Raw genomic sequence first — 27141 nt, 5'->3', positions numbered from 1 at the left:
GCAAGCGTTTTAGGAACTGAGGATTACTACAGCCATTTTGTTTTTTTTGTTTTTTTAACTTTTCATGAACACCTGCACAGAAGAGCGATGACAATCAGTCAGCCATTGTTTATTGAATTTGTCTTTTAACTGGTATTACAAAAACATACAGTGGTGCATACTTAATTCTGTAACATAAAAGCTTTGCATTTTTCATCATTAAATGATAAAGATTAACAATATAGTGATTTACATACAAAAAAAAGAGAAGTGCCCAATGATAATTTGAAGTCATACACTTGTGCAATACATTGCTGGGAGAGGAAGAGAAAGCAAAGACAGCATAACATTAAATGTAGCTTATTCCATGTGAAAACTAAACTGACAGAAAACATATAAAAAAAGCACGAGAACAAGCCTTAGAACAAAAGCTGTGTATTGAAACATGAGTGAATATTGAAACCTTCAGTATGAGCCCTCTGACAAAATGAATGGACCTAAAACTTTTTTATCTTAAATCGATCAAAGGTGAACATTTTGATCTCAAGAGAGACCTGCTCTCATGAGGAAAAACTTTCCACCTCTACTTTTTTCATTCACATTTCCATCAACAAAACAACCACAATTCAGCCGTTTGCTCACAACTTCAGGCGATCCCACAAAAAAGTTCGGCATGGTGTTGTAGCTGACAGTACTAGAGCAGAGAAAAGATAACTAACAACGAAGAAATTTCTACCAACAGCTCAGAGTGAAGTAAAAACAAAGGAAATTAAAAGTTATAACAAAGTGTAAACAATATATCAGCACACAAGAGAAGGGGCAAAGTGAGAAAATCTTCCTCCTCTCTTGTGGATTCCCATTCAAACAGTTGTATACTGTTAATTAACCAAATATAAAAATGGTTTCTTTTATGAGCAAGTATATCAACTTTTTATTCTGGTCTGTAAAACAAGTATCGTAGAGAATATGGTCACGGTGCTATAAAAGTAAACTGTTTTCTGTAAGTACCTGGATGTGAAAGACAAATATGTTGCTACATGTCTATAAATCTTCTGAAACACTTCCCTCATAGATCACAAATCATATTTCCATTTTTGCACGACAGTCGTGTTGACAGATTGACTTCCCAGCCATTTTATACACACAGTGTAATAAACTCTAAATCATACTGTGCGGAGGTTACCTGGTGTAAACACACTGGGTAAACAAATGTTATACTGCCACACTGTGGACAATGAATGTAAATACATCAACAGACAGGGCTCAGAAGAATATCCCAGCATTATGCATGTACTGGTTTTAACCAGGGGAAATTAAGACCCTTACAACCCCAACTAAAATCATGAACACTACCGAAACAAGGCAAATTAATCTTAACAATAGGAATAGTAAAATAATCAGACAATCAGGATGTTTTTGGAATTGATATTCTCCTGACCAAATACAATGGTTGTTACACATTTTTTCTTCGGAACAAATGAAGGTGCAGAACAGTTTGAATGTCTCAGAAATGTCTTTGGGAAAATTGCATAATTAAGTGGTACATGAGGATATACTATGCAGGATTGTCCAACCCCAGATTCACTCTCATCTGGTTTTTTGCCGCTTTGTCTCTTGGATATCTGCTGCTTACAGTCTGCCACCCGAATGCTACCTTTTTAAAAAGCCTCGACCTCATGCGGGGGTGCACGTCAATAAACATCCTCACACGGAAAATAAGAAAATACAGGCAGACTAATAATAAAATACTAGTGGGTCATAAGTGATGATTGAGAGGGATTTTGCAAAGGAAAATCCTGCATAGTATTCTTTTAAGTTTAAAATATCATATTAAGACTGACACCCAAAGAAAAAAATAGTCTCCCAAATATGGACAGATAAACTGGACGGACCAATATTACTTAAAAAGACAACACTGACCGACACCTTTAGCTTGGTGGCTTAATTGTTGCGTCTCTAGTTATTTGATCTGAATCCAGAGATATTAAAGAAATACAGTCTTCTCCAAAATATTCCACATGCTGTTTATGCAACTGATAATACATGGGACTCTTTAAATCGTCTTTGTGTGTATTCTTAAACACCCCTGGAAGCTGGAATGATATGCACGATAATGACTTACGACTTATTGATCAGAAGGCTCAAAGACTTAAATTTGTAGTTTCAGCAAAATCTGAATTTCAGCATAAGTGATTCAAGTGCATCAAAAGATGTGTTGATGCGTGGTAGTTTGGAAAAATAACTAGATTTAGGTAAACAATTTTAAGACGTATGAAAGGGACTGAGGGCAGAGAGCGCAAAAATAAAAACAGAGGTAAAAAAAAATAAAAAAATACAATCATTCCTTCAACAGGCATAAAATCACCAACTATTAAAAGATCACAGCCATGTTTGTAAAAATACTGATTCGGACTGCAAGACTGAAGCTTGGCACTGAAGGTTGAAGAGTCGTGGATAAGGCATACTGTTTTGGCTGTCACGTAAACACACAAGCATACAACAAACAAAGCGTGTACAAAATAAAATGGCAGGAATACTGACAGAAAAAGCCGTTTGGCCTGTAATGCTTTTGTCTTTTGATGCGATTTCACTTGAAATTTATAAGAGTTGATTGGTCCAGCTCTGATTCGGAGACCAACTCCCAACAATCCTTTAGGAAAAATCCCTTTACAGCTGCGACACGTCTCTGGCATCTGGAGATGATCTCTTTGTCTTCATACTTCAGCGACAAGCTCAAGGTCAGTTGTCCTCCTCGTCATCGCTGACGAAGCTCCGACCGTCCTGACTTGTCTCTCGCTCCCTGAGGAAGGTCTGTCTGATCGCCTCCAGCTCGGTCAGCTCGAGACGGACTTTCTCCAAGTGGAAGGAGCGGCGGTTCTGGATTAGTCGCATGGGGAACGGGTTCATGTCCACAAAAGCGATGTTCATCAGCTTCCTGGAAAAAAGAAAAAGACACAGTCCTGTCAGTCTGGGATGGGTTTCAATTGTTGTGCATGCTCTGTGCTGCAAAGAGCTGACATCCTGTTGTTCCTGGTTTATATATTTGGTCATCTTTGTACTACTATGACTATTATGATCAGTGAACGAGCCAAACCTACAGTTCTGATTACCTTTAATCCTTATTGCAATCACAACCTGTAGATAACCTGTTTGCTTGTCTGCAGGCACGCAGTCAGGAGATATGATAAGCTATTACATGGTTAATAATCTCACTCCTTATTATCCTTCAGACACACTGTCCTCAGAAATAACTTTGCAGTTACTTTACCTTGAATCAAGGATTGTGCGCGTGAAGTATCTAAGATATTTGAAGATGGCTGTGGAATCCTGCAACTTCAGAAACTCCTCCTCTTTGTACTTGAAGAGAGCCAGGGCAAAGCGAAATATGATCTGTGGAGAAAAATGATCAAAGCCGTGAAATCTATCTCATGACTTTACATCAGTGACCATCTACAGTAGTATCAACACCATCCCTTTGACATGCAAAGACACTTCAGACGACTGAATGGGTATATATTTCCTTTAGAAGAATGTCTGGACACACATTACCGTCCTTACTGTCTTGTTATGAGGCAAAGGTTTTCATTTATTGAGTTAACAGCTGAATAAAACTGTGATTCAAACCACAGAGTGCTACCTAGGTTCTAAATCAATAGAGTGGCTACAATCAATATTTCCACATAAAATGATGTAATAAATCCACAGAGAATAATACCCCTACTAAGCAGCTCTGTTCGGCTCTGCAGAACTTTACAGTGTCTTTTAACTCATTGTTTTAGCAACTTTAATGTTTCTCTCCTTGTGTTGTTTACAGCCTCAGCAGGCGGCTATTTTCCATGAAAATGCTCCAAAAACTCAGTGTACACCCCAAGCTCAGCAACAAAACAGCAGACAGACATAGTTAGTGACTAACTGGTGAGCACAGCAGCATTTAAGAGCTAAAAAGCCACATGTTTCCCTCAGGAGATAGTGGACACCAAAAAACAAAACAAAACTGAGATTAAAAACTAGACTTCATTACAAACACGACTCAAAATGAAAGCTAATACTGCTTTGTGTCTGCTGGGTGCGTAAATAGCAAACTGTGCTGACAAGTTCACCATAACAAATTCAAAAGGTGATAAATAATAAAGTGTCAGTGTCCACAGTTTTTTTTATGCCGCCATCAAGTGGGCAAAATCAGGTACTGCAGGTTTGTCATTGGATTTCATGCTTTGTTCCTCATCATATATATGATTTAAATTTGATGAATGTTGTGAATTCGTATTGTAAAACTGTTGCTAAAAAACATACATTTTTGTTGTATTTGGTGAAACTGTCACTATTTCCTGACAGTAGTGCATGAGGCAGAAAATATCTGGAAAAAAAAAAAAAAAAAAAAAAAAAAAATCATGTTCCTCTGCCTCCTCGTAGTGCTCCTAATGGTATTTGCAAGAATCCACCACACCTGTATGAAAATGACCCATCAGAGCCAGGTGGAGTTTCTAACACAGTGTCAATCACTGCTCGTGCACACACTGCGCAGCCCCTCTACCCTGCACACACTCACTCAGTCAAGCACAAGTGAACAAAATGCCAACAACAAAAAGCAAGTTTTCACTTTCACAAGCTATCTTCTGATTCCCTGTAAAGACTCCTCCCAGCCCTGACTGGTTGTTTTCGTTCAGGTGTGACAGATTCTTGCAAATGGCGTTAGCAGCATTAGAAGGAGCCAGAGAGACATGATTTTTTTTTTTCCACAGATCATCTGTCTCGTGCACTGTCAGGATAAAGTGACAGTTTCAGCAAATATCACATTAAGTTATTTCTTATAAAAGTTATCTACTGAACCTTTAAAGGTACATTAAATAAATGTTTTTTGCAACTGAGGTTATCGCTTAAAAGTAAGCAAACAACTGGCTATTTGGCAACCATAACAACAAGCTAAAACAGGCTAAAAAGCTCTTGTAGATGTGAAGAACTGCAGTTGGATGAAAATGTCATGTGGATTCATCACTACCACATAACAAACAGACATTTGATCCATTATTAATAAAACTTAATACATAGTTAAGCCTAACTTTGTTCAGTGATAACCACTGGCAGGGTAAAAGAGGTCTGGAGACATGATTGCTGGTTAGATAAGACACAGTGGGTTAGTATGTGAAACCAAAAGAACTGGCACTTGTAGGAACTTGTTTACAGCTAAATACAAAACTAATCCAACATACAGTCTGACATTCTGTAGTGAAAGGCAAATTTAAACTCAGCTAAGTATCTACAACACAATTTTCAAAGGTCCCTCCAACCCTGTCTGCATGTCCAAACTGCAAGCTGTGTGATGTCAGAGAATTACAATTTTATTTCCTTGTCAACCTCTCACCTTTGGACCTTCATACAGGAAGGCGTCCCAGATCTTGAAGAGGATGTCGCTCACCACACTGTCCACAAACACCACCAGGAACCAGTTGAAGGTGATGAGGGAGAAGTCCACCTTGTACTGCTCAAAGTGGGCGTGAAGCCGGGGGAGCTTCTCACTCATCAGGTCCCTGAACACACGCTGGTCAACCTGCACAGACACAACCAACACACATTTATATTCTTTGATGCTAACAGACAGAAAGAGAAAACAAACAGTGCTGCATTCTTTCCATTATCAGTCATGAGACACACAGTTACATGAATATGACATCACTGACACCAGAATAAACTGTAAACGTGAGTCTTCCATTGTTAGAATAAAACCTTTGAGTTGTTTACCTGTGAGCCAAGCAGAGTCTTGGTGTAATAGTCTCTTGGCATGAAGACCTCCACGATAGCTATTAGGCTCCAGAAGGCGTCCTCTTGGTCCAGATAGAGCAAGGCAATAGCTGCCAGCCTGAAGAAATTACATGCAGTAAAAATTAATAGTTACAAGGCATAAAAGGCGAGAAGGAGAGAAACCAGAACCCCTCCTGTACCTGTTTAGTCCCTGGCAGTAGCCGATATCTGGATTCCTCCAGGAGAAAGCCATCAGGACGTTCCTGAGTTTCTGGATGCCAGGCGCACTCGGAGAGGAATAGTGCTTGTTGTTGGGCAAAGTGCGCAGCAAGTCCAGCTCGATCTGCTTCGAGGCTGGGTTAGGCTTGTCCCGGGCAACGTTAAGTAAGGTCTCATAGTAGTCGGGCGCCAGATGGTCTCGCAACTTCTTGACATGGAAGGACACACACCAGCGCCACACCTGGGAGCGGTGCTCATGGGGCACGCCGCAGCGAAACAGCGCCTTGAGTTCAGGGGAGCGCACCAGGTCTCTGTTCATGGTACTGGCTAGATAGTTCTCCCACTTCACCCCGATGGACACTTCTTGATCTGTCATGGATAGGGACTTCAGCTCCAGAGCTCTCACCTTCGCAACTAGCCTCTCCTCTTCTTCCTCCTCCTCAGGGACCGTCTTGAAGCCAAACGTGTCGTATTCACTGATGTTCAGTCAAGGAAGAGAGAAAATGTAGAAAAATGATCAGTCAGTGACATTACTGCTTCTTTTAGGGTGACCCTGTTTTGCTTAACCTGCCTTCAGTGCTTCACCATTTAAGGATTACCTGAGTTTCTAACAATACATTTTGACAAGCCCTCAGGGACCAGCCTGAGCTTGCACAGAAGTCAAAGCAATAGCAACAGCAAATGAAATACCAATTAGCAGAGCGAGTTTTTCCAGTCAAGAAAAATGGAAAAAGATCTGGTGGCTACATCGCATTTGGGTTTATTAAGGCTACTGGGGCAAGACCAGTTTCTTTCTCTCCTGCTGTGGAGCTGTCCTTGACTTGTTGTTAGGTTTGGGTAAAAATGAATCTGAAAGGACTGAGACATTGCTTTCTGTTTAGTACAGTGTGACATCATCTACATTTCACTGTTTATGCTGTAATATTTTTTGATAAATTAGTTTAAATTACAAGAATTATAGAGAATTTTTTTACCTCATATTTTTGTTTAACCTTTGTTTAACCAGGAAGTCCCTTGAGATTAAAATCTCTTCTTTGAGGGAGACCTGGCCCAAGAAAATTAATAATTCCAGCACGTGAAAAACAGACAAGGGACAATTAAAAACAAAGCATGTTCGAAACAGTCAGGGTCAACAAATACGTAATACAAAATCCAGTTTGGGAGCAGCAACTGCACCCTTCGGTTACACAATTTTTTTTCAGAGCTTTGATCTCTCTCAGAGAGACATAATCATGAAACTGTTGTATGTTCTGAGGGTTACTCTATGACCAAGATGCAAAACAGGACTAAGCTGTTCTGAGTTCTGAGTAAATCCTGGATATCTGGTCGAGCTGCCTTCTAAAGAAGCAAAAACCATAACAAGTGGTGGTGAGTGATATGAGTTTATACAGATGTAGCCGGAGTTTACCTAGTATGGCTTTGTAAATATAAATGCACCAGTGCTGGTGTCTCCTGCGGCTAAATGAGGGCCAGAAAACCAGATCGTAAAGTACACAGTGATGTGTGATGAGCTGAAAATAAAATGCAGAGAAGTGTGACACGCAGAGTCAAGGCATCTAAGTGTGGAGGAGGCAACATGCATGTAATTAATGTCCCCATAGTGTAGTGCACTTAAGGACATGGCTTGCACAAGCGTTACTCAGGGGTCGGCAACCTTTACTATTTAAAAAAAAAAATCTGTCTGGAGCTGCAAAACATATTTGAATAAAGGTAACAGCCTGTTAAGTGTAAATTGACCCATCAACATTACAGATAGGTCTAAATGAGCATTTTTAATATCATTGACTACGAGGTGGCTACTACTCTGCAGTGGGCCATCTATAATTATTTAGTACTCTAACTTTGAAGCCTTGGTGATGAAAGCAAATTAATATGTTCACACACTAACAAATCCTCTATTTTCCTCAAAGACTTTTCCTTTTTTGGATTTGGAATCTATAGCTAGCCTTGCTAGAGAGATTCCAAGTTTGACACTGCTACCAAAACTCAGCACAATTTAGGGGAAGTTGTTAAAACATTTTTTAATTCGATGCATAAGCTACACATTTTTACAACTGAAGAAAGCAATAAAGTCACAGGGAGCCACTGGAGGAATCTAAAGAGCCACTTGCGACACCAGAGCTGCAGGTGGCCTACCCCTGGCCTAGCTGCTAACTTAAAGCAAGCCCTACTTTGATAATAAAAACTCACCCTAACCTTCAGTTTCTTAAATAGGTTCTCAATATGCACTCTAAAAGCATGCCCTTCATCCACCCAGATACCAAAGTACTTGTAAGGTGATACTCTGTAAATTGTCCCCCTCCCAAATTGCTACTGCCAAACTTAACTAAGCCCTAGGAGCAAGCCCTAGAAAAGATCATGAATTTAGGTTTCTTAGCATTAAGAGCCAATTTTACACAGAACAATGAGGCCTGCAATTGCACAAAGATAGTCGGGAGTTCATTAACAGCCTGACGAGATGAGACAGCTGAATAGACCATTGTATCGTCTGCATAAATGTGTACTTTAGCTGTAAGCATGTCCTTTTCAGCGTTAAAAAACATCTATCAAAACATCTATTCATAAAGTCTTTTTGGCACAGTCCATACCTGACAGTATTTGGTTTAAAGATGGGGTGCTCCTGGTGGTCGGAGCTCTCTGCCTGTAGCGCATCCTCTAATAATCTGGAGATGACCTCTCGGGCTGGGCTCTGCTCTGAAGACGAACACACCGGGGTCTTCACTTCTTGAAGCAGCACCAGATACTTACTCTCCACCTGACACAGCTTAGCCTCCAGGGCCGTATACTGCGGCACAGATAACAGAAAAATGTCATTGGTATCTTTGTTATCAAAACTGGCAGGAGCGAGATTATGGTTTGTTATTCATTGTTCCTACTTGGCATTTTTAGGTGTAGGGGGCAGCAGCTAAGGTCAGTGCTGAACTTCCCCTACAAGCTGCTCAGACTTCCTGTTTCTATATACAGAGTAATGCACCATTATCCAACACACACAAGATAGTACCTTTGCTTCCAAAGCCTTTTCTCTGCTCTCTGCATTTCTGCGTAACACTGTCAGCTCCAGGATCTCTTTGTTCAGAAACTTGTTCTGGGATTTGTAGCCTTGAAGACTGTCCTAAAATTGGAGAAATGTGCATTCAGTTAATCAGAGTACAAACTTAACCAGAGTATTATCAACCAATGAAAAAGATGTTATAAACTGAAGCTGAACAGATTTATTCTATAACCTGAAATCATTTGAATGGTTCTATATGCTTCCAGTTCTAATAATCTGCATCATCCCCATCTACCACACATCTAATGTAAGTGTTCCCTCCTGTACCTTGAGGATGTCCACTTCATGCTGATCTTTGCTGGGAGGTGGTGAACCATTGATTGGATTGCCGCTCTGCTCGGAGCTCTGCTGCGACAGCTTGATGATGACTTCATCCTTTGCCTGGATGGTCTCCATCAGCATCCCCAGTTGGTCGTTAATCTCCCCCACCTTTATCTTCAGGCCCTTCAGCTCTTGTTGAAGACTCTCCTTCTCTAGAGCGAGACGCTCCATGTGGCCACACAGGGACTGGATCTGCCCATCCTTTTCCTGAACCAGGGTCTCTGTCTTGGCGATCTCTTCCTGTGTTACTGCCGAACCTTGAGTCTGGTCTGAAGCCGCAGATGAATCTGGAATCGGAGGTGGGCGGCGTAGTGGCGGCCTGTCGCACTGGGAGGTTCTCAGAGTCTGCTGCAGAAGTCTCACCAGCTCCTGCTTGAGTAAAGAGGATTTATTTTGGTTAATATAACATCATCATTAGGGTCAGGATCATGCCTTAAAATGTAGTCACCTGGTTCGCAGGGCAAATACACAAATATGTAAATCAGATATCAACAACAAAAACTGCACTCTTCAGGAACAGTTGCATTTTCTGTTTGCTGAAATTTCACTTGCATAACTGCTGACCATATTTACTATGGACTGGATTTTAATTACATGTCATCATATCTTACACTAACAATATGGGCGTCTGTGTTTAAAAAAAGAATTCTTTCAGGTCTAATTCTGTGGCGGGTTCAGATGAGTTTTATTCCCAGTGCAGTGAGGGTAAGTTCCCATCAAGGGTGGAGAATTCTGTCTGAAGATCAACATTCAGAACAAGGTTTTTATAGTATTACATCAGAGGCTAGCCAAAAACAGTGGGATGTGGCTAAGCGAGACATCTGAGTGACAACAAAGGTCAACAAAACTCCCTGGACAGGATAATGAACAATACAGTCTGATTCATTCTGCCCTAATCCCTTCAACCCCTCAAAGGCTTTCTTCCTGGATGAGAAGTTCAATAATTACACACAGGGATCTGTTAATCAATTTTGAACAGTAACAACAAATGAGACATGATCAAACTAAAACTCTTAGGTAATCCATTGTCTTCTACTCATGCTTGTGATGAATGCCTACAGGTGCTCACCACATCTCCCCCGCCTCCAGGCGCGCTCTCTTCAAGTCCTTCTGTTCAAGTATTTTGACTTTATCCTTTATCTGAACACAAAGTTTCTTTAAAATTTTTCTTAGTGGGGTTCTTAGGATTCCATGACATACTAGCTGCTGATCTGTTGCTATGGTCTCTCGTCCCTTCCTGCCCCCTTAAGCTTTAACTGGTTGACATAAAACGCATCACTTACAGAGCGCAAGAATGGAAGTCCCCAAAAGCACCAGACACCCCAACTCCAGTATACTGTAGGGATGCACAATATTGGATTTTTTGCTCATATCCAATATGCCAATATATTACAACTTATTTCGCTGATGACCGATATCGATATATCCACTTTTTTCCCCGCCTAATTTTTGTGATCATCAAGTCTCTTCTGTTGTGGATTTAACATCATGTTATGCATGCATACTCTTACCCTGATGGCCCACCAGCAGATGGAGACAGAAAATACAATGCTTTTCAATGTATGTTATATTCATTCATTGTGCAAAATAAGGAAAAAGCATGTTGGCCAATTCATTTTAAAGCCAATATCGGCCCATACCAATAATGTGCAGCTTTTATCGTGCATGCCTAGTACACTGCGAAATACAGAGAGCTTTCCCTGTAGGCGATGGGCTTAATCAGCACTGTGTGAACTCATTTGGCGAGGGCTTAAATGTAGCAGATGCTGATTTATATGGAAAAGTACCACAATCCAGCTTTAACACTGCTGGATGCAGAGGCGCAACAAGCTTACAGTAAGGTGAATAATAGAGTGTAGGTTCCACAAACTTAAGTAATTAACTTCTGTACTAACATGTATAAAAGTATAGAATATGATTTTATTTTACAATAACACTTTTGTGAGAAAAATAAAAATAAAAAAACTACACTGGCTAAATAATTTCCTGGGAGAAACCCAGCTGTTTTCTCAGAGGCCACAGTCATACTGACCTAAGCAACAACATGTAACATAGCAACCGCTACGCCCACATTACCAATTCCATGTAATGACAGGGCATGAAATTCAATAACAAAACTTTACCATCATATCATTATAAGTATATACTGTGGCTAATGTGTAAAAACATGGCTCACACATTTGCACTGATGTGTGTATGACACGTGACACTCAAACACAACCACATCTGGTCGCACAGATGCACATGCAGTATCTGTGACGCACAAACAAACATACAGTTTTGACTAGCAACTGTTTTCTAAAGAAGGCAAAGATGTTTCACAGTGTCCCCAGAGAGGTCTGAGGATTTCTTTGCCATGTAACAACCAAATTTTAGTCTCTGCCCAACATTACCTGGAGGTTATAAACCAAGTAACAGTACAATGTGCCAGGAGTGACCGAATATTTCCAACAACAGTTATGCAGAGCTGCCAGCTGACTCAGTTACTCAGAGTTACTCAGTTAATTCTTGTTAAAGTTCAAGCTGGCAGTAAACCACTTCTCATGGGAGTCATACACACATACGTTGCTCATCTGGCTGATGTTGCAGCTCTTGTTTCAAAACACTAAAACCAGAACAGAGAGAAATGGGAAGGAACGACGCAGCTGCGATTGTTGGTAGGAGAACTGCTGTTTCCTTGTTTCTTGCTTAAGCATGACGAATCATTCGCTGTCTTCCTGTATTAGTGATTACACCAAACCGCTCAGTCAGACACTGCAACCCTGAGGCTTGTGCTGAATTAACTAAAATGATAGTAAAATTCCTCCAGTCAGCCTGGTGTTCCCCCTAATGAGGATAATTCATACATTATGATGTCAATCCTGGTGCTTCATACTTAACTGTGAAAACCATCGAGTCGTTGCGACATTCATTTTAAGATATTACTATATCTGTACACAATCCAATGACTAAGATGACTTACACCTCTTCCTTGCAAAGTGAGTGAGCCAACTCTGGCAGATTGAGCGTGAATAACTGTACAGACATACTACAGGCAACAACGACATTCAGGGAGCCCACTGAGCCCTGAGCCAGTGTACGTAACGGCTTGCTGTTGCTTTGAAAATAGGTTGAAGGCGTGCAAAGCTTTACCAAAATAATGCCGGGGCAAGCGATTCTTCAGACAAGTGACAAATGGTTTAGTGTCTTCGCTGATGATTAGCACATTAGGACAACTTCACTGGAAGACACAACGATAATCTGATGCTCACTCACTCATTCGTTCTCATCCCATCCATTTTGGAAAAGGTTGTAGGGCACCGTCACACACAAGCAAAATTAATGATGGTTACTCGTCTACTTTCGCTCTGGTGTGACCTTGCCCTAACAGACTGGATGGACAGGAGAGCTTTCAGGCACCAAACATGACGTTCTGTATTAAGCTAGAATGTCAAAAAAGCAAGTGACATAATGAGAGTGAGGTAACCGTACCTTCTGACTGGCCAGCTCTTCTCTGAGTTTGGCCTGTTCCTGCTGCATGCGGCTGAGCTCTTCCTGTTGGCTCTGGAGGCGAAGCTGCATCTCCAGAGGTTTGCTGCCGTTACACTCCACCGGGGAACTCTCAGCACTGCGCGTCTCAGCGTTACGCCCAAACTTCCCGGCACCCATCATGTCTCGAAGCAAAGGCCTCTTCGGCCGCGCTGAGTTGCGCACAAAGTCGAACGTAAACGCTGACCCAAAGGAATCTGTAAGTAAGAAATAAAAGAGACTCAGAGGGCTGTAGCAGCCAGGAATGTTTGTCCATTTGTCATAGTATTGAGCAAATGAGTGCTGTAATAAAGGAGAATTCTTCTCTGGGGAATGTAAGCTGAGTAAGAGTATTAAACTCTGGCCATGGGGAGAATAAGGCAGCAGGGAGTGGACGTACGTCTGTGTGTGTCTGGATGAGGTTTCTGTTCAGGGAAGTCCTTGGGTGGAGCATCCACCAGCTCCCACTCCTCTGTGCTGCTGCTGTTGCCGTGAGTATAAAACACACTGCGTCTGCTCTCGCCTCCTCTGCCCGGCCGTAAATAAGACATGGAGTTCCTGCCAGTAGAGAAACCAGACGGGAGTGTGAATAAGACCAAGAGTGAGGCACTTCAGTGTTAATGCTGGACATTAAGTGACCACAGGGATCGAGGGCAAACTGCAGGGAAGCCTGATGCTCTGCTACTAAATGGTAACATTAGCACAAACAGCCCCAAACTCGATGGGAGAGAATGGTTCACAAATTAAGTCTAAAACAATACCATTAATACTAAAACAATATAAGTGGAAGGCACTGTTGACTATAAAATTAACAGGGTCATGTCGACCATAAACCCACACAGACTCTGGTTTTTCACACTTCTAAATGTGAGATCACTGCAAACACATGATTATTTGTTTGCAGCAGAATGCAGCTCTCACCTTCCTCACACTTTGTATACACTGGACGTGTATCAGCCACGTTTCTTCAGTCGGCCGCCTCACGTCCATGTGATGGAAAAACACGCTTTCGAAACTGTCTACAGAAGCCGTGTAACGGATTCACTCACACTTTATGAGCATAACTGCGACGCAAAGCATCTTTTAACATCACATACCTGAGCTTCAGCTTCTTCTGCTCTGATCAACCTTAAAACACTCTATGCATTTGAAATTATGAGAATAAATCATCATAGTACTTTAACAGACATGCTATAAGGAGCAGGAGTAGCATTGCAGCTCACATGCTCCAAGATTCCTGCGCACCTTTATAAATGACCTCTTTTTCCATCACAAAACAAATTCCAAACTGTCACATTTTTAGCATTTCAGTGTCATTTGAATAGATGCGTTGTATGGCCCAAAAGGGGAAATGTTGATGGCTGCGTGCTAGAGCAACTAGTGAACCATGGATGTAAACATTTCCTCTACTGCAGTCAACCTCAGGAAGAACTGAAGAGGCATTTTCTTTCCTCGATGCGGCTCTACCGGGGCACATGGCAGACAAACTCGTTGTGCCTGTTTGTCAAGGACTCAAAACAAACTCACATCCCTTTTTTTAAAACTGTTGGTACGGTAGCATCCTGCAAGGCCGCAGGAAGCTTTTGTTCAGCCTCACCTGAGTTCTGTACCGAAGTTTCTGAGGGAGAAGTTGAGGGGGTTCGTGGGCGCAGCGGAAGGCCCTCTGGCTGACTGGATCCCCACCATTCCCCCGCCATCTGTGTCCGTCTCCATGGCAAAGTCGCTGCGGACCTGCTCCATGCTATCACTCAGCTTCTCAAAGACTACTGCATCTGAAATAGAGCAAATCAAAGTCCATTTAAAAAAAAAAAAAAAAAACCCTCACGATAATAATATTGCATTGTTCATTTCATTGCCACTGTTCCACAGGAACTCTGCTATATCAATCGTTGGGGAAATGAGATTGTCATGACCACAGCTGGTTTCCAGAGTAAAGTGAGGAAATATTTTGAGTTACCCAGAATTCTATTTACAGCTGGGTGGATGTCTGTGGTTTCATGGGCAGCTCTCGAACCATCAGAAAATACAGTATGCAGCATTTCTAAACTAAGAAAGCTAAATATGATTTTTCTTTGTATGAACTTAGGTGGATAAGTGTGGGAACACTTCATAAAGCCAACTCAAAGTGGGGTCCAAGAGAAGCTTTTAGATTCATCAAATTATCATGAAACAAAAAAACATATATCTTTTTTTTTTAATTTATCTTACAAGAGGCTTCATTGTTCAAGGAATACTATTTCTAATTTAAATCTAATACAGATCATAGATTATGTTCTAATCCAATGCATCTATAACTGTTTTCTTGTTTGTCTTTTACATAACTGAGATTAGAGGAATGTATATATGGGCTAATTTAAATTATTCCACAGGACATACATAAGGAGGTCTCCGGTAAGTTTAAGATCACTGGTGTTACTTTTAATTACCAGCATGTGTATGAAGAGAGGGTCACCTCTAAAGCTCAGTCTATTGTCTCAGACTCAACATCCCCTCCTCCATGTTGAGTTTCAGATGCGTCCATCAGGGCGGAGGTTTTGCCTCCCTAAATGTAGCACTAAGTGTTACAGATCGTCCTTTGTCCCGTCTGCCATCATTTATCTTAACGAGCAGTGACCACTAATTGCCCATGATTTACCCCTGACAGCGTGTGATACTGGATTCTATGTGTTATGTGTTGTACTGTCTGTTTTGTTGCACTCATGACTGCTGTCTGTATCTCAAATTGCCACTCAGGGACATTAAGGTTTTACCTTACCTTACGTAAATACCTCAACATTGATATTACAATAACATGGTAGGGTTGACTATTGATGTTTTCACAAAATGTGTTCACAATGACTTTTCTGATAAATAATCACCAGTAATGTGTGCCGCAGCGGCCCGGGTTCGAATCCAGCCTGTGGCCCTTTGCTGCATGTCACTCCCTCTCTCTCTCTCTCCCCCTTTCACGCTTGTCTGTCCTGTCAAATAAAGGCTAAAAATGCCCAAAAAATATCTTTAAAAAAAAAAAAAAAAATCTAAGACGGTTCTTCTTCAGCTGCACAATTATGCTGTCACACCCAAAAGGGAAACTAACTGCGACCACATAATCGTTACACGGCAATCTAAGTACGACAACGACCGAAATCCTTTCCCTCTGATAAAACCTTTAAACAGACATCTTCAGACTGCGAAAAACAAATCCCTTTTCTCCTCTCTAAAGCAGTGCCAGCTCTTATTAATACAGCAAATCAGTTTCACATGTTGCAGCATGGTTAGTTTGGGCGTGCTGTTTCTGAACCTTTATACAGTAGCCTTTATAAGGAACTCTTGCATCTTGGTTGTGCTGTGAAGAGAGGCTTCGGCATGTTAATCTTTCACTAGCCGTGCAAAAAACAGGGCAACATAAAACATTTAATGCCCTCTGCGCTGCTCGAGGGAAAAATCCAGTTAAGGAGACATTACTGATTTCACATGTCTGTCCTGCACCCACACATTACATCACAGCGAGCTGACAAAAGGTCAAGGACGGCCGAGGCGGAGTCAACACAAGGTGTTCGAAAAAAGCACAAATACACAAGTGTTCTTCAACATACTTGTGTATTCTATGTATTACATTCAGGAACAGCTACTTTTTATAGGATTGTTGATTTGACATGGGTTTTTGTATGGGGCTGAGTGACATTAACAAAACAGATATGTTTGACTGAATACCTCTATTTATTATGTGTTGATATTCAGTGATAACATGACTATTTGTGGCTTTTTTTTAAGACAGATAAACACCTGTAATATTTTTGAATAGAAAAACACGAGTGATGTGTGTATAATGACAGGAAAGGGAAGAGGCATTCACTGTTCACACAGCTACAACAGTCAAAACAGGTTCAACACTTCACTGTAAGCAGCCTTGAAGCCCAGTAAAACAAAAACGTAGCTATTTCCCAACACAACAATACAAAATTCTCAATAACAATATCACGTCTGAGATCATAATACTAACACTTTCAGTCCAAGGTCAAACACTAGTCTCTTATCAGCTTTAAATATGACGCATAACACACTGTCTTTTCATGATAATCAGGACTGTTTTGAAACAAAGAAACATTTGCTGTGAATCACTGCATTCAAAATTAATGACTTACATGTAGAATTTAAATTTTCCTTAAAAACCTGTGTTACAAAATGAGCCCAAACCAGCCTAGGTTTAAACACACTGAAATCAGTAGCTTTTTTTAGTGGTTATCTACTTTCAGTCATGTAGTTTATGTGATTAATTACAATTTACATATTCATAGTATTCTCATTATGTTTTTGCCACATATTATGGCACAATGCCACAGCTCATCGGCTGCAGCAGTCATTTAATGACCTTATTTTTTTTTAGTAAAATCACCTCTGGTTTGCAACCAAGATGTCTGGGACTAAATACTATGAATTCCCCTAAAAGTTTAGGGTTTTACTGATTCCACTACAACAACTGCTCCCCTTAAAACGCGCTCCCCGGTAGCCTAGGTGACGACTGGCTGGCCTTCGCTCCAAAATCAAACACACTTACACTTTACTCAGTGTTGGTCCAAGACACCAGAGATCCAAGACTCTGTGATGCAGTTTGTATGCAGCTGAACCACTTTTGGTAAATTGTTTTACATAGCTCGTAGTTTATCAAACTTGTTAAACACTGCCTTGTTTACATTATAAATGCTGTTAAGCTGTATCTATTCTGTCCTGTAACAGTGGCGGATGCTTGTGGGAACACTTGACAAAAGCGCACAGCTCACACAATGAGATTTCTGTTTCCCTGAGTGCATTCAAATGAAACACCCCAGATAAAGTAGATCTTTTGCCCTTTGTTAAGTTCTAATTTATTAATGCTTGATAAAACCACTCCTACATGCTCCTTCTGTACAAGATTAGGAACCTGGCAACAAAATCACTCCGACTTCTGGTTGTAGCGCTTGTGTAAATATTAATGCATCAGACGCAGGTGTTTACTTTTAGCTGGTGCACAGACGAGAGGAAACAGAGGCGTGAAAATTAGCATCTACACACGCTGTACGTGTTTATGTGTACAAGCGCTGCAATTATTAGTTGATTAATCTATCATAAGAAATTAAAAACTGCCCCCAGAGGGTTTCTCTGAGCAGTTTTTAATTTTTCAAGGGATCAAGTCTGCATAGGTCCAGTTCCCTCCTTTAAGGGTCTGGGGGCGACCTTAAGTTGGATATATCTGTCAAAATAAAGAAACACAACCCACCTGCAATCATGATAATAATAACAGTAACATAAACTAACTATTTTGATAGTCGATTAATCGTTTCAGTCATTTTTTAAGCAAAAATGACAACTATTTGCTGGTTCCAGCTTCTTAAATGTGAGAATTTGCAGCTTTTCTTTGCCTCGTCAATAAGGAGGTTTTGGGGTTTTGGAAGGCTGGTTGGACAAAAGAAGCAAATTGAAGACTTTATTTTAAAAGATCCCTTAATAATTGTAAAAACAATCTGTAGATTAATCAATGATGAAAATAACTGTCAGTTTCAGCCCTCGTTTTATCCTGCTCACCATTGTCTTTGCCTACGAGGCCAGTGGGAGGGTAAGCCAGGGTCGGGGAGCTCCAGCTGTCTCTCTGTCCGGACCCTCTTGTGTTGCTGTACTCCCAACGTTTCTGCTGTAGCTGCTGCAGCCAGTAATGCATCACCTGCCTGCTGGGGGCCTGGAAACACACACACACACACATGCACACACAGCGTTACTCACAAGTGAATCATATTTTAGGAAAAAAAGGTAAAAAGGCAACTGGAACATCAAATTCAGTGGAAGGCAAGGGGGAAATAATAACAGCTGTGGAAATAAATAAAACATATGAAAGAGCCCAGGAGCACTTTAAATAGCAGGTTACTATCTGTCATGTGAACGAGGGCAGACGCTGGTTTCAGTCTCAGTTCCAGCCTCGGGCCCTGCAAGCTGTCTGGTATTAACCATTCACACCATCTGCTGAAAATGCTCCAGACTCGAGGCTGAGTGAGACCAGAGGCACCTGTCTTGGCACTGACAGCAGTCCCAGTCATGTGACAGCAGAGAGAGGAGACACCATCACATGAGATGACCCTTTGCAGAGCAGAGGTGTCATGAGGGCGCATGAGCTCATGTGCATGAAAATCAGAGCCTAAATTTATCTCTGAGAGTAAACAGAGGGCTGACAGTGTGTGTGGGGCCATCAGCTGATAACGTGCTGATCCAGCTCTTGTGTGACAAACATGATCCACGTGTGCGATCGATTATTTGACCAGCTTTTCCTAACATATGTCAAGTCGCAGCTCTGTCAGCTGATATATGTGCATTCAAGAGTGAAATCAAAGCTGGGAATAAATCAAGTTAAAATGGGTGTGTCTGGCTTTTCCCACATTAAGAAAGGAAGTGACAAATGACAGCAAAGGACAGCAACACATGCTGAAAAGTTTCTACCTTGAGGAGGAACTCCTTCCCAGCGGTGCGGATCTCAAACTGCCCCTCTTCCCCCTCCACATCGTAGCTGAAGCACGCATCGCCGATCTCGATGTGCCCGAGAGGCAGGGCATCTTGGGGAGTCTTGAAGTAATACAAATAACATTTCCTCGGATCGTACACGAACCACCTCGGCTTGTACCCCCTCAAAGGCCCCTTGCCGGACAGTTTGTTCAAGAAGCCGCACAGCTTGGAGGCCTGCTCCTTGGCGCCCTCGACGTCGGCCACATCCACGGACCTGGAGGCCACGATCCGCGAAGCTGTGCAGGAGTTTGCCTCGCTGCCATCCTCCTCTTCGTGCATCTTTCCTCGAAGTTTCTTCTTCGTGCAGCACAGCGGATGCCCACTCCTGTTTCCATCCGCATGACTGCCTGCCTCTTGAAGAGAGGAGCATGGGAGATGTAGTTTATGTCAGCGGTGACGTGGTGTGCAGCGCGTGTGAAGCAGAGGAGCCGCTGGGTGGTGGTGTTTGACCAGGTGTGCAACCTGGGACACTGAAGCTGCTGCAGACGGTACAAATATGGAAATGTTACCTGATACAAGTGAAAGAGAGGAAAAGTTCTCACCATAATTGGGTTGATGGAGCAGGGGCGTAAATATAGACGTGCAGGCAGTGTGATTGCACTGGGGCCCCTGAGTTGGAGGGGCCTTCAGAGATGTAACCGCTGGACTCTAGTGTTGTCTGCATTGTGTTGATACCATGGATACCTTTGGAGGCGATCTCTGTTTATTTCAGACAGATGGTAGCAAGAGGCAAAAACAAAATCCTCCGTCAAACACAACCATACAAATTCGAGCCCCTACACAAATTAAATGACATAGGAATATGTTGGGTTTTTTCCCCAACAGTACCTTTATTGATTTTAACAAAAACAAACAAAGACATACACATAAACACATCCAGTACGTGTCCATACACATCCACAGAAACGCAAAAGAAAAAGACACCAGGACAAAATTTCAGTACAACTGCTGAATATTTCACACACATATAATCCACCCCACCCCCACCCCCACCCCAAAAGTGTGAATTAAAAGTAAATAAATGATGAAATGGGAGGAAATTAAGTAAAAAAAAAAATAAAATAAAATAAAACAAAATGAAATAAAAAAATATATAAATGAATGGAAGAAGAAAAAAAAATGAAAATAATAGGGGAAGGACAACCACAAATTACAGGCTGAGGATTGTGTAAGTGCGATGCAATACACTTCAGTTTAAGTACATGTTATATTGATGTACAAATTTGATCAACTCTGACAGATTTGGACATTGTAGAGGGTCGCTTATAGTAGACTTCCAACATGTGGGCATGTGGGTTAAGTCTGTCCTCTCTAGATGACACATGAAGGGACCCCAGATGTTGTGAAAGAGAGATTGATTACCTCTGATAGTGTATGTCATTTTTTTCCAAGGGCAAAGTTGCTGATAGTTCAGAAATCCATCGACCCATACTCGGCCTACCGACTCTCTTCCATGAAAGACCAATTACTCTTCTAGCCAGCAGCAGGCCCATCTCTAAAATGAACTGTTTTCTCCTTCTAATGTTATGATTGGATGGATACAAACCTCGTATAAAAAGCTTTGGGTGTAAAGGTATCTGAGTATCAAATGTTCCACATATTGTCTATGGAGGCCTAAGCATGTCAGGTAATAACAACTGAAACAAATTTTGTGTAATTATTATACTTAATATTACAAATGTACATTTGACTTTGTTACACATAATACTGCTGTATAATTGACCCAGTTACAGAGAGAGCTGGTGATTCAGGCTGCCATTTTGGAAATATACCTGTGTTCAAAGGTAAATGATTAAAAAAGAGTTTGTTTGTTATCTAAGTTCTCAAAAAAGCAAACCCATCTGCGTCACTTTCTTCTTTTTCTTTTTTTAAATAGTCAGTAGCTATCTAAAACAAAATTACGTGCTTTTTTTTACATGAGCTATAAACATCATAAAAGCAATTCAATTAAATTATGCATTTCTTATTTTCTTTGATATTTTTGTCATATATGCAATGATGATTTGTCAAGACAGTACATGCATGACAGCGTGCACCAGGGCGTGTTGTAACTTCCTTACACCATTGAGATGGGGTAAGATGCCCCCACCTCCTAACCAAGATATAATGCTAAGTCTAACCTCAACACACGTGTTGAACGTCAATGCTACAATGAATTTTGACATTTCATCTGAACTGCTGCATTCTTGGAATTTATTGCACTGTAACTGTTTGGGGGAAAGCTCACTATAGCAGTGATGCAGTGGAGGGTATGTGCAGGTACAGCTCATTTTCTGGTTGTCCATTAATTGGAAGATCAGCAGTTTGATCCCCAGCTCCTCTAGTCCACATGTCAACGTATGGGCAAGCTGTTGAACCCCAACTTGCTAGGTGAATGTGTGTGATTGTTCTACCTGTGTAGCAGTAGTGGTGAATGCCTGTAGTGTAAAAGCTCTTTGAGTGGATGAAAGACTATAGGCCCTATACAAGTGCAAGTCCATTTACCATATACCTACTTCCTCCTGGGTAACCTGCCCAGGCCTTACAGGATATACAGCTCCTCAGAAAATAAAATGAGTTCCTACTCTTTCTGCTCTTTGCAGGAGCTGCTTTATATTTACTAATAAATCAATCTAGTCTGCAGCTGTTTTATCCCCTTTATAATCTGTGATGTTGACATGCACTTAACTATGTGTTATTTACAGAGTGACTCACACAGTAAACCTGAGGCCTGCAGCAGTACAGAGTGCAGCCTGCTGGAATATTTCCTGCTGAGCTCAGAGTTCATGCTGGAGCTGCAGAAATGAACAAACTGTCCAACACGGTTAATTAATGCTTGTAGATGTGGACATGCTATGACATGATGCATGTACACAGTAGACAGTACATGACAGCTCTTATGCTTGGATACATACCTGTTACTTTCCTGTTGGAACTATTCAGTAAAACCACTGAACTGCCTTTCCTTATGTTGGTCCAAATGAATTTTGGCTCACCTCTGGGAGAGTCAGGTTGTACATGAGGATGCTTGTTGCCTCCCTATGTTAAAGGTGGTGTGATGTAATTTTTGTTGAAATGACATTTTACAGATGTCAACTGATTTGCAACCTTTCACAGACCCACATCCCCCACACAGGTTTGTTGATAGAGGACTGAAAAAAAGAGCCTTTTGTCTGGTAGCTGTCTGATAACTCTGCTTCCTTTTTACAAATCCTTTGACCTCACAGCTGCTGTAGATAAAAATAGATTAATAAAATAATAATACACACTGTTAAGAGGTTTCAGTATGATGCTATGCACGTAATAGTCTATTGAATCTTTGCGAACACGGAAACAGTGCTAACATTTGACCCCAAACCATTTAACGCCTCCAGAGGAGCACATTATGACTCACAAAGACGTTTAAAACAGACAGGCAGCACTGTTGAGATGATGTCGAAATTCTAGCTGGTGGTACTGTAGCAATACTTAGTCATACATGGAACATAACAGTACAATTATTGGCTAACCAGTGGCTGGTCGATGAGTGACAGGCCTGTAATTTCTATTATATGAAAACTGGAGGAAAAGAGCCACGGTGATTACACTTTCAGAGACAGGTTCAGTCAGCTTTGTGTAGGGAAAGGTAGCAGTTTTTCACCTGAGATCAAAGTAGCTGGAGCAATGTTATCATCGGGGAATGCTAAGATCTCATCCCGCTCAGTATGACACAGACTGTTTTTGGTTATTGTCTTTCCCCCATAGGGACTTCCTACTGCTCAGAAACCAACACAGAGATGATTCATGATGACTGTTTGAGCCACGGGGGGAATGAGAAAGCCATTATTTATGACAACCCCGAAAACAAGGCCGGGAAATATCTCATCTTATTAGACTTTTGTTTATGCCCTCTCAAATCTCTGCAAATCTTCCCAAACATTTCCATCCCTTCACACGTTTGCTCCTGCCGTGTCAGCTGTGATCCGAACTCATTGCTCAGAAAGCACAGAACATTAACTGCTGACGCAACTCGCCTCCCATTACTACAGTAATCAGACAGTCTGTGGGCAAAACATCTTTTGCAAGCCGACGCACTCATGTGCACACAAACCACAGTTTCTGTAAAGCTTACTTTCCGTTTCTCTTCAGGAAGCTCCTTCTTTGTTCAGCAGCCCTTAGACGTCTCTGCTATGCAAATGAGCTGTATGAACTATGTTGAGCCGTTGCACTGCTTTCCAAGCCGGCGGAAAAAAGTGTGTAATAGTAAATGTCATCTGTCTATATCTCCCATGTAGGGTCACACTCCCTCAAAACACCTTCGGCTGAAGGGTAGAGACTGTTCAGAAGTTGAGAGACGCATTTTAATGTTTGCTGAAATGACACCAGGTTCAAACCACACACTCTCAAGGAAAGGTATGTACACATCTCTCACTTTTTAATAGTGACAGTATCTGAGCTTTAATGTGAGAATTAAGATTAATTGTGACTTTTTTTTTTTTAGGGATTGAAAGAAATTGCTGCGTACCATACAGACAACAGAAACCCAGATCTGAGAAGATCTGCCACTTTTCGGGGTCAAGGGCAAAAGATCAGAGACGTACAAAATCTCCCTGCCTCAGGACGTGTCTGACGTTTTGCTTCAAGGTAAGTAGCTCATCACAGCTGGTCCCTTACTGCCTTAATGACTAATTTATTAACCATATATCTATATGCAAAGCAACAGTTTGCTCAACATCAGTGTGACATAAAAGCAGTAGAGGTCAATGTCAATGAAACTCTTGTTGGATGAAAAGAGAAAACAGCTGTATTTGTTGAGTGAGAATGGACTTTGGACTTTGTGGATTCTGAATAGTTTTTATGGCCCATGTTAAATTAAATAATCAAATATTGGGATTTAACAGTGAAGAAATATTCTACACTAAATGTTTTTTTTTTTTAAGAGGTCCAAGTTAAAGTTCACACATGAACGACCCAATATTTCCTGCAGAAATGAAAATAGTGAGCTACTTTTAGCCTCTGGTTGACACCTCCTGGAAAATAGGCAAATCAGACACTTAAAAAGCGCCCGCACTGCGTGTGTTTGAGGAATGAATGCTGGTTGTGTTCATCGGCTGTCTGTATGGCTTTGATCAGGACCCAGCAAGAATGGAGCAAAGGGAGCCACCGGTGGATTCTCATGTTGAAGGGACTGAAGGGAGACTCAAGGAACTGGCTTCAAAATGGTTCATAGAGACTCAGGTGCCACACATCGTCCACAACGGCTTCTTCCCCACATGGTTCCTGGGCTTCATCACAAGAAAGTAAGTAGTCAGTGAGGAAATATTTGATTATATGGACAAAATATTTTTTTTTTCTGTCAAACTACTATTTGAAGGGTTAATATTGGTATAATAATTTAATGTAATTTAATGTAATGTATGATTTGTTTATGACTAAATATTAACCATTCCCTGAAGTGCTACTACATCCCATTTTTACGTTACTTCAAAATATATAATAAAAGGTGTTTTATATTCGTAGGGCAAATAAATTTAACTTATGTTATTTTCCTTTAAGTGAGTGTACATCAGGTGACATTTAATTAAAGCTGACATACAGGGCCTATTCTCTGGCCGACGTACAGTAGACACCTACATAAAGATCACAAGGGACAGTTTCGTCAGAACATGTGTGTCAGTAAATGACAGGTTTATGGAAAAGACCTGAATGCAAATGGATTTTCCTTTGCTGCGACGTTATTTCCAAGGTAAATTACGTGATACGCCCTTTTATTCCGCTCAAAATCTGCCTTCCTGTTGCTAGTACTGTAAACTGCGGCCCAATTGATGCTTTTGGGAAACACTTTTTTTAAGTTTGGGTTTTAAACTTGTTTGTGGTCTGTCTACAGGGATGCTGAAGAGATGCTCAGAGAAAAGGAGCAGGGCTGTTTCCTGATCCGGCTCAGTGATAAGGCCATCGGATACATTCTGTCTTATAAGTGAGTGTTGGTTTGTTGTAGAGTCGTACGCTGATTGTGTTTTTCAGTGGTATTTCTGTTACTGCTTCTATTTGTTAGCAGATTTGTTTATCATTCAACATCAGAGCTCCAACAGTCACAAACGGGGTGTTTCAGTTGTTTATTAATCTAACACAGAATCAAACATTGTACTTTATTTTTAGTTTTTCTCAACCACAGAACTTATTTCAGTCATTTTAACCAAGCTCCCATTCGAGTTGTTATCACTTTTCAGCCAAAGAATCTGATGTCATTGGGTGTTTTTTAAAATTTGTTTTAATTTTCTGTTGCAGGGGCAGAGATCGGTGTCGACACTTCATGATAAGCCAAAGCGAAACGGGGCAGTTTGTAGTCTGCGGAGACACCAAAGGGCACAACTCGGTCGCTGATCTCATAGACTACTACAAGATGAGCCCCATCCAGCCGTTTGGAGAGTACCTGACATCGTCGTGTTTTGAGGTGAGACGAAACTCCTCAGTCACTTTCTTTGAGTGACGCTGATCGAGAATGAGAGTCTAACTGGTGTTTTTCTTGCAGGCACTGAATAAAGAGCTGTATGACATCATCCAGGTAGCCCCGAAAGAAAAGCCTGTGGCCACTGTCAGAGCTGTGGGGAACATGAGAAAGGCTAACTCGGCACCAGAGCAGCCGCCTGCACGGCCACCAAAGAGCAACAGGACACTAGAGGTGAGCACACCTCTTTAATTACATGGAGATTATTCTAGCTGATATGTTACAATGGAATTGTTGCTGTATTGATGCCTCTAAGCTAACTTTAAGAACCTGTGTTTGTTAAACAGGAAGTACCACCTTTGCCACGGAGGAGCAGGAACCTCGATACTGGCCCCCTGAATGACCCGGACAGAGTTTTGTACGCTCAGCTCAGGAAGCAATCACCCAGGGAGATACCAAGATTTCAACACAACAGTCAGGACAGTTTCCCTGGAGATAATCAGGGGAGAGCTGGGAGATCCACGACCCACGATCAGAACGTAAGCAGGTGCAGTCCTCCATCTGCACCAGAGTCTGTTTACTCCGAGCTCAGCCTGCTGGATACCAAGAGCAGGTCTCTACCGCTTCTGGACAACACCTCTGATGGCGAGCAGTCTTACAGGCTGAGCGCAGCCCCCCACACACCACCCAGACTTTCCCCCAAGCCCCTCAGACAAACCAGCGACTTTGGCCAACTGCCGGAGAGAACAGACTCGAGCAGCAGAGCGAGCGGCAGCCACAGCCTGGAATACATGAGGGACAGTGCAGTCTATCACCTGGCTGGCAGCCCACACACTACATCCTCTCGGACCAGATCGCTGACATCAGAGCAGCACAATGGTTCAGTGTATGCTGAGGTCACTGATGAAGCTGGCGCTGGCCGCTTCCTCCATGAAAACACATACGAGCTGATTCCTGACCACGAGGACGCAGCCACACCTGCACCCAACAGCAACACTTATGAGCCTCTGGAGGACGTCAGACCCAAACATCACCACTCATCCTGGGGGTTAAAGGTCAGTAACAAAATACTTTGACTTAAATATTTTAAATGTTGTACTTAATATTCATCCTATTTATCTAATGATAACCTTTTTTATCTTCTGCAGAATGATAAATGGAAATGGCTGTTTCCAGAGGTCAAGAGGAAATGATGAAGATGAAAATGTGCACTAATTTTCCCCTTACACTACAGTGATCTTGTCTGATACACACTCTGTGAAAGCTTATTCTATATATTGATCATGTTAACTATTCAAATGACACGTTCTGAATTTTTTCTTTCTAACGTATTTATTTAAAAATGATGCACTGTAATGTATTTTCAAGTTCAAATAAACGGGAGATTCAAAAGAAACTTATATTTATCAGA

At 41.5% G+C, this 27141-nt stretch overlaps 2 protein-coding genes across 2 annotated transcripts; one reads left to right on the top strand and one right to left on the bottom strand.

The window, feature by feature from the left end:
• Window positions 1–88: 88 nt before the first annotated feature.
• On the bottom strand, window positions 89–19671 carry tbc1d2b (TBC1 domain family, member 2B). The gene is made up of 13 exons (XM_049573371.1): window positions 19262–19671; window positions 18359–18509; window positions 14415–14589; window positions 13218–13375; window positions 12782–13035; window positions 9257–9679; window positions 8939–9049; window positions 8526–8722; window positions 5919–6413; window positions 5719–5836; window positions 5342–5527; window positions 3248–3369; window positions 89–2914 (listed from the first exon to the last, which is right to left on the bottom strand). Exons 1-13 carry the CDS (start codon window positions 19601–19603, stop codon window positions 2719–2721), a joined length of 2928 nt encoding a protein of 975 aa, XP_049429328.1. The 5' UTR covers window positions 19604–19671; the 3' UTR covers window positions 89–2718.
• On the top strand, window positions 11949–27141 carry LOC125886961 (SH2 domain-containing protein 7-like). The gene is made up of 9 exons (XM_049573372.1): window positions 11949–11967; window positions 23578–23695; window positions 23784–23926; window positions 24416–24582; window positions 25170–25259; window positions 25571–25736; window positions 25815–25964; window positions 26078–26785; window positions 26879–27141. Exons 2-9 carry the CDS (start codon window positions 23647–23649, stop codon window positions 26921–26923), a joined length of 1518 nt encoding a protein of 505 aa, XP_049429329.1. The 5' UTR covers window positions 11949–11967; window positions 23578–23646; the 3' UTR covers window positions 26924–27141.

This window comes from Epinephelus fuscoguttatus, linkage group LG4 (genome assembly GCF_011397635.1).
Source record: "Epinephelus fuscoguttatus linkage group LG4, E.fuscoguttatus.final_Chr_v1".
Taxonomy (NCBI): Eukaryota; Metazoa; Chordata; class Actinopteri; order Perciformes; family Serranidae; genus Epinephelus; species Epinephelus fuscoguttatus.
This window is presented reverse-complemented; position numbering and strand designations above follow the sequence as displayed.

Coding starts and splice junctions, on each gene's coding strand:
- LOC125886961 (XM_049573372.1), top strand. CDS start 23,647: ATGTTTGCTGAAATGACACCAGGTTCAAACCACACACTCTCAAGGAAA. Junction 25,260..25,570: donor GGATACATTCTGTCTTATAA/GTGAGTGTTGGT, acceptor TTTCTGTTGCAG/GGGCAGAGATCGGTGTCGAC. Junction 25,737..25,814: donor TGACATCGTCGTGTTTTGAG/GTGAGACGAAAC, acceptor TTTTTCTTGCAG/GCACTGAATAAAGAGCTGTA.
- tbc1d2b (XM_049573371.1), bottom strand. CDS start 19,603: ATGCACGAAGAGGAGGATGGCAGCGAGGCAAACTCCTGCACAGCTTCG. Junction 13,376..14,414: donor AACTTCGGTACAGAACTCAG/GTGAGGCTGAAC, acceptor CTCTACTGGCAG/GAACTCCATGTCTTATTTAC. Junction 13,036..13,217: donor TCATCCAGACACACACAGAC/GTACGTCCACTC, acceptor TCTTACTTACAG/ATTCCTTTGGGTCAGCGTTT.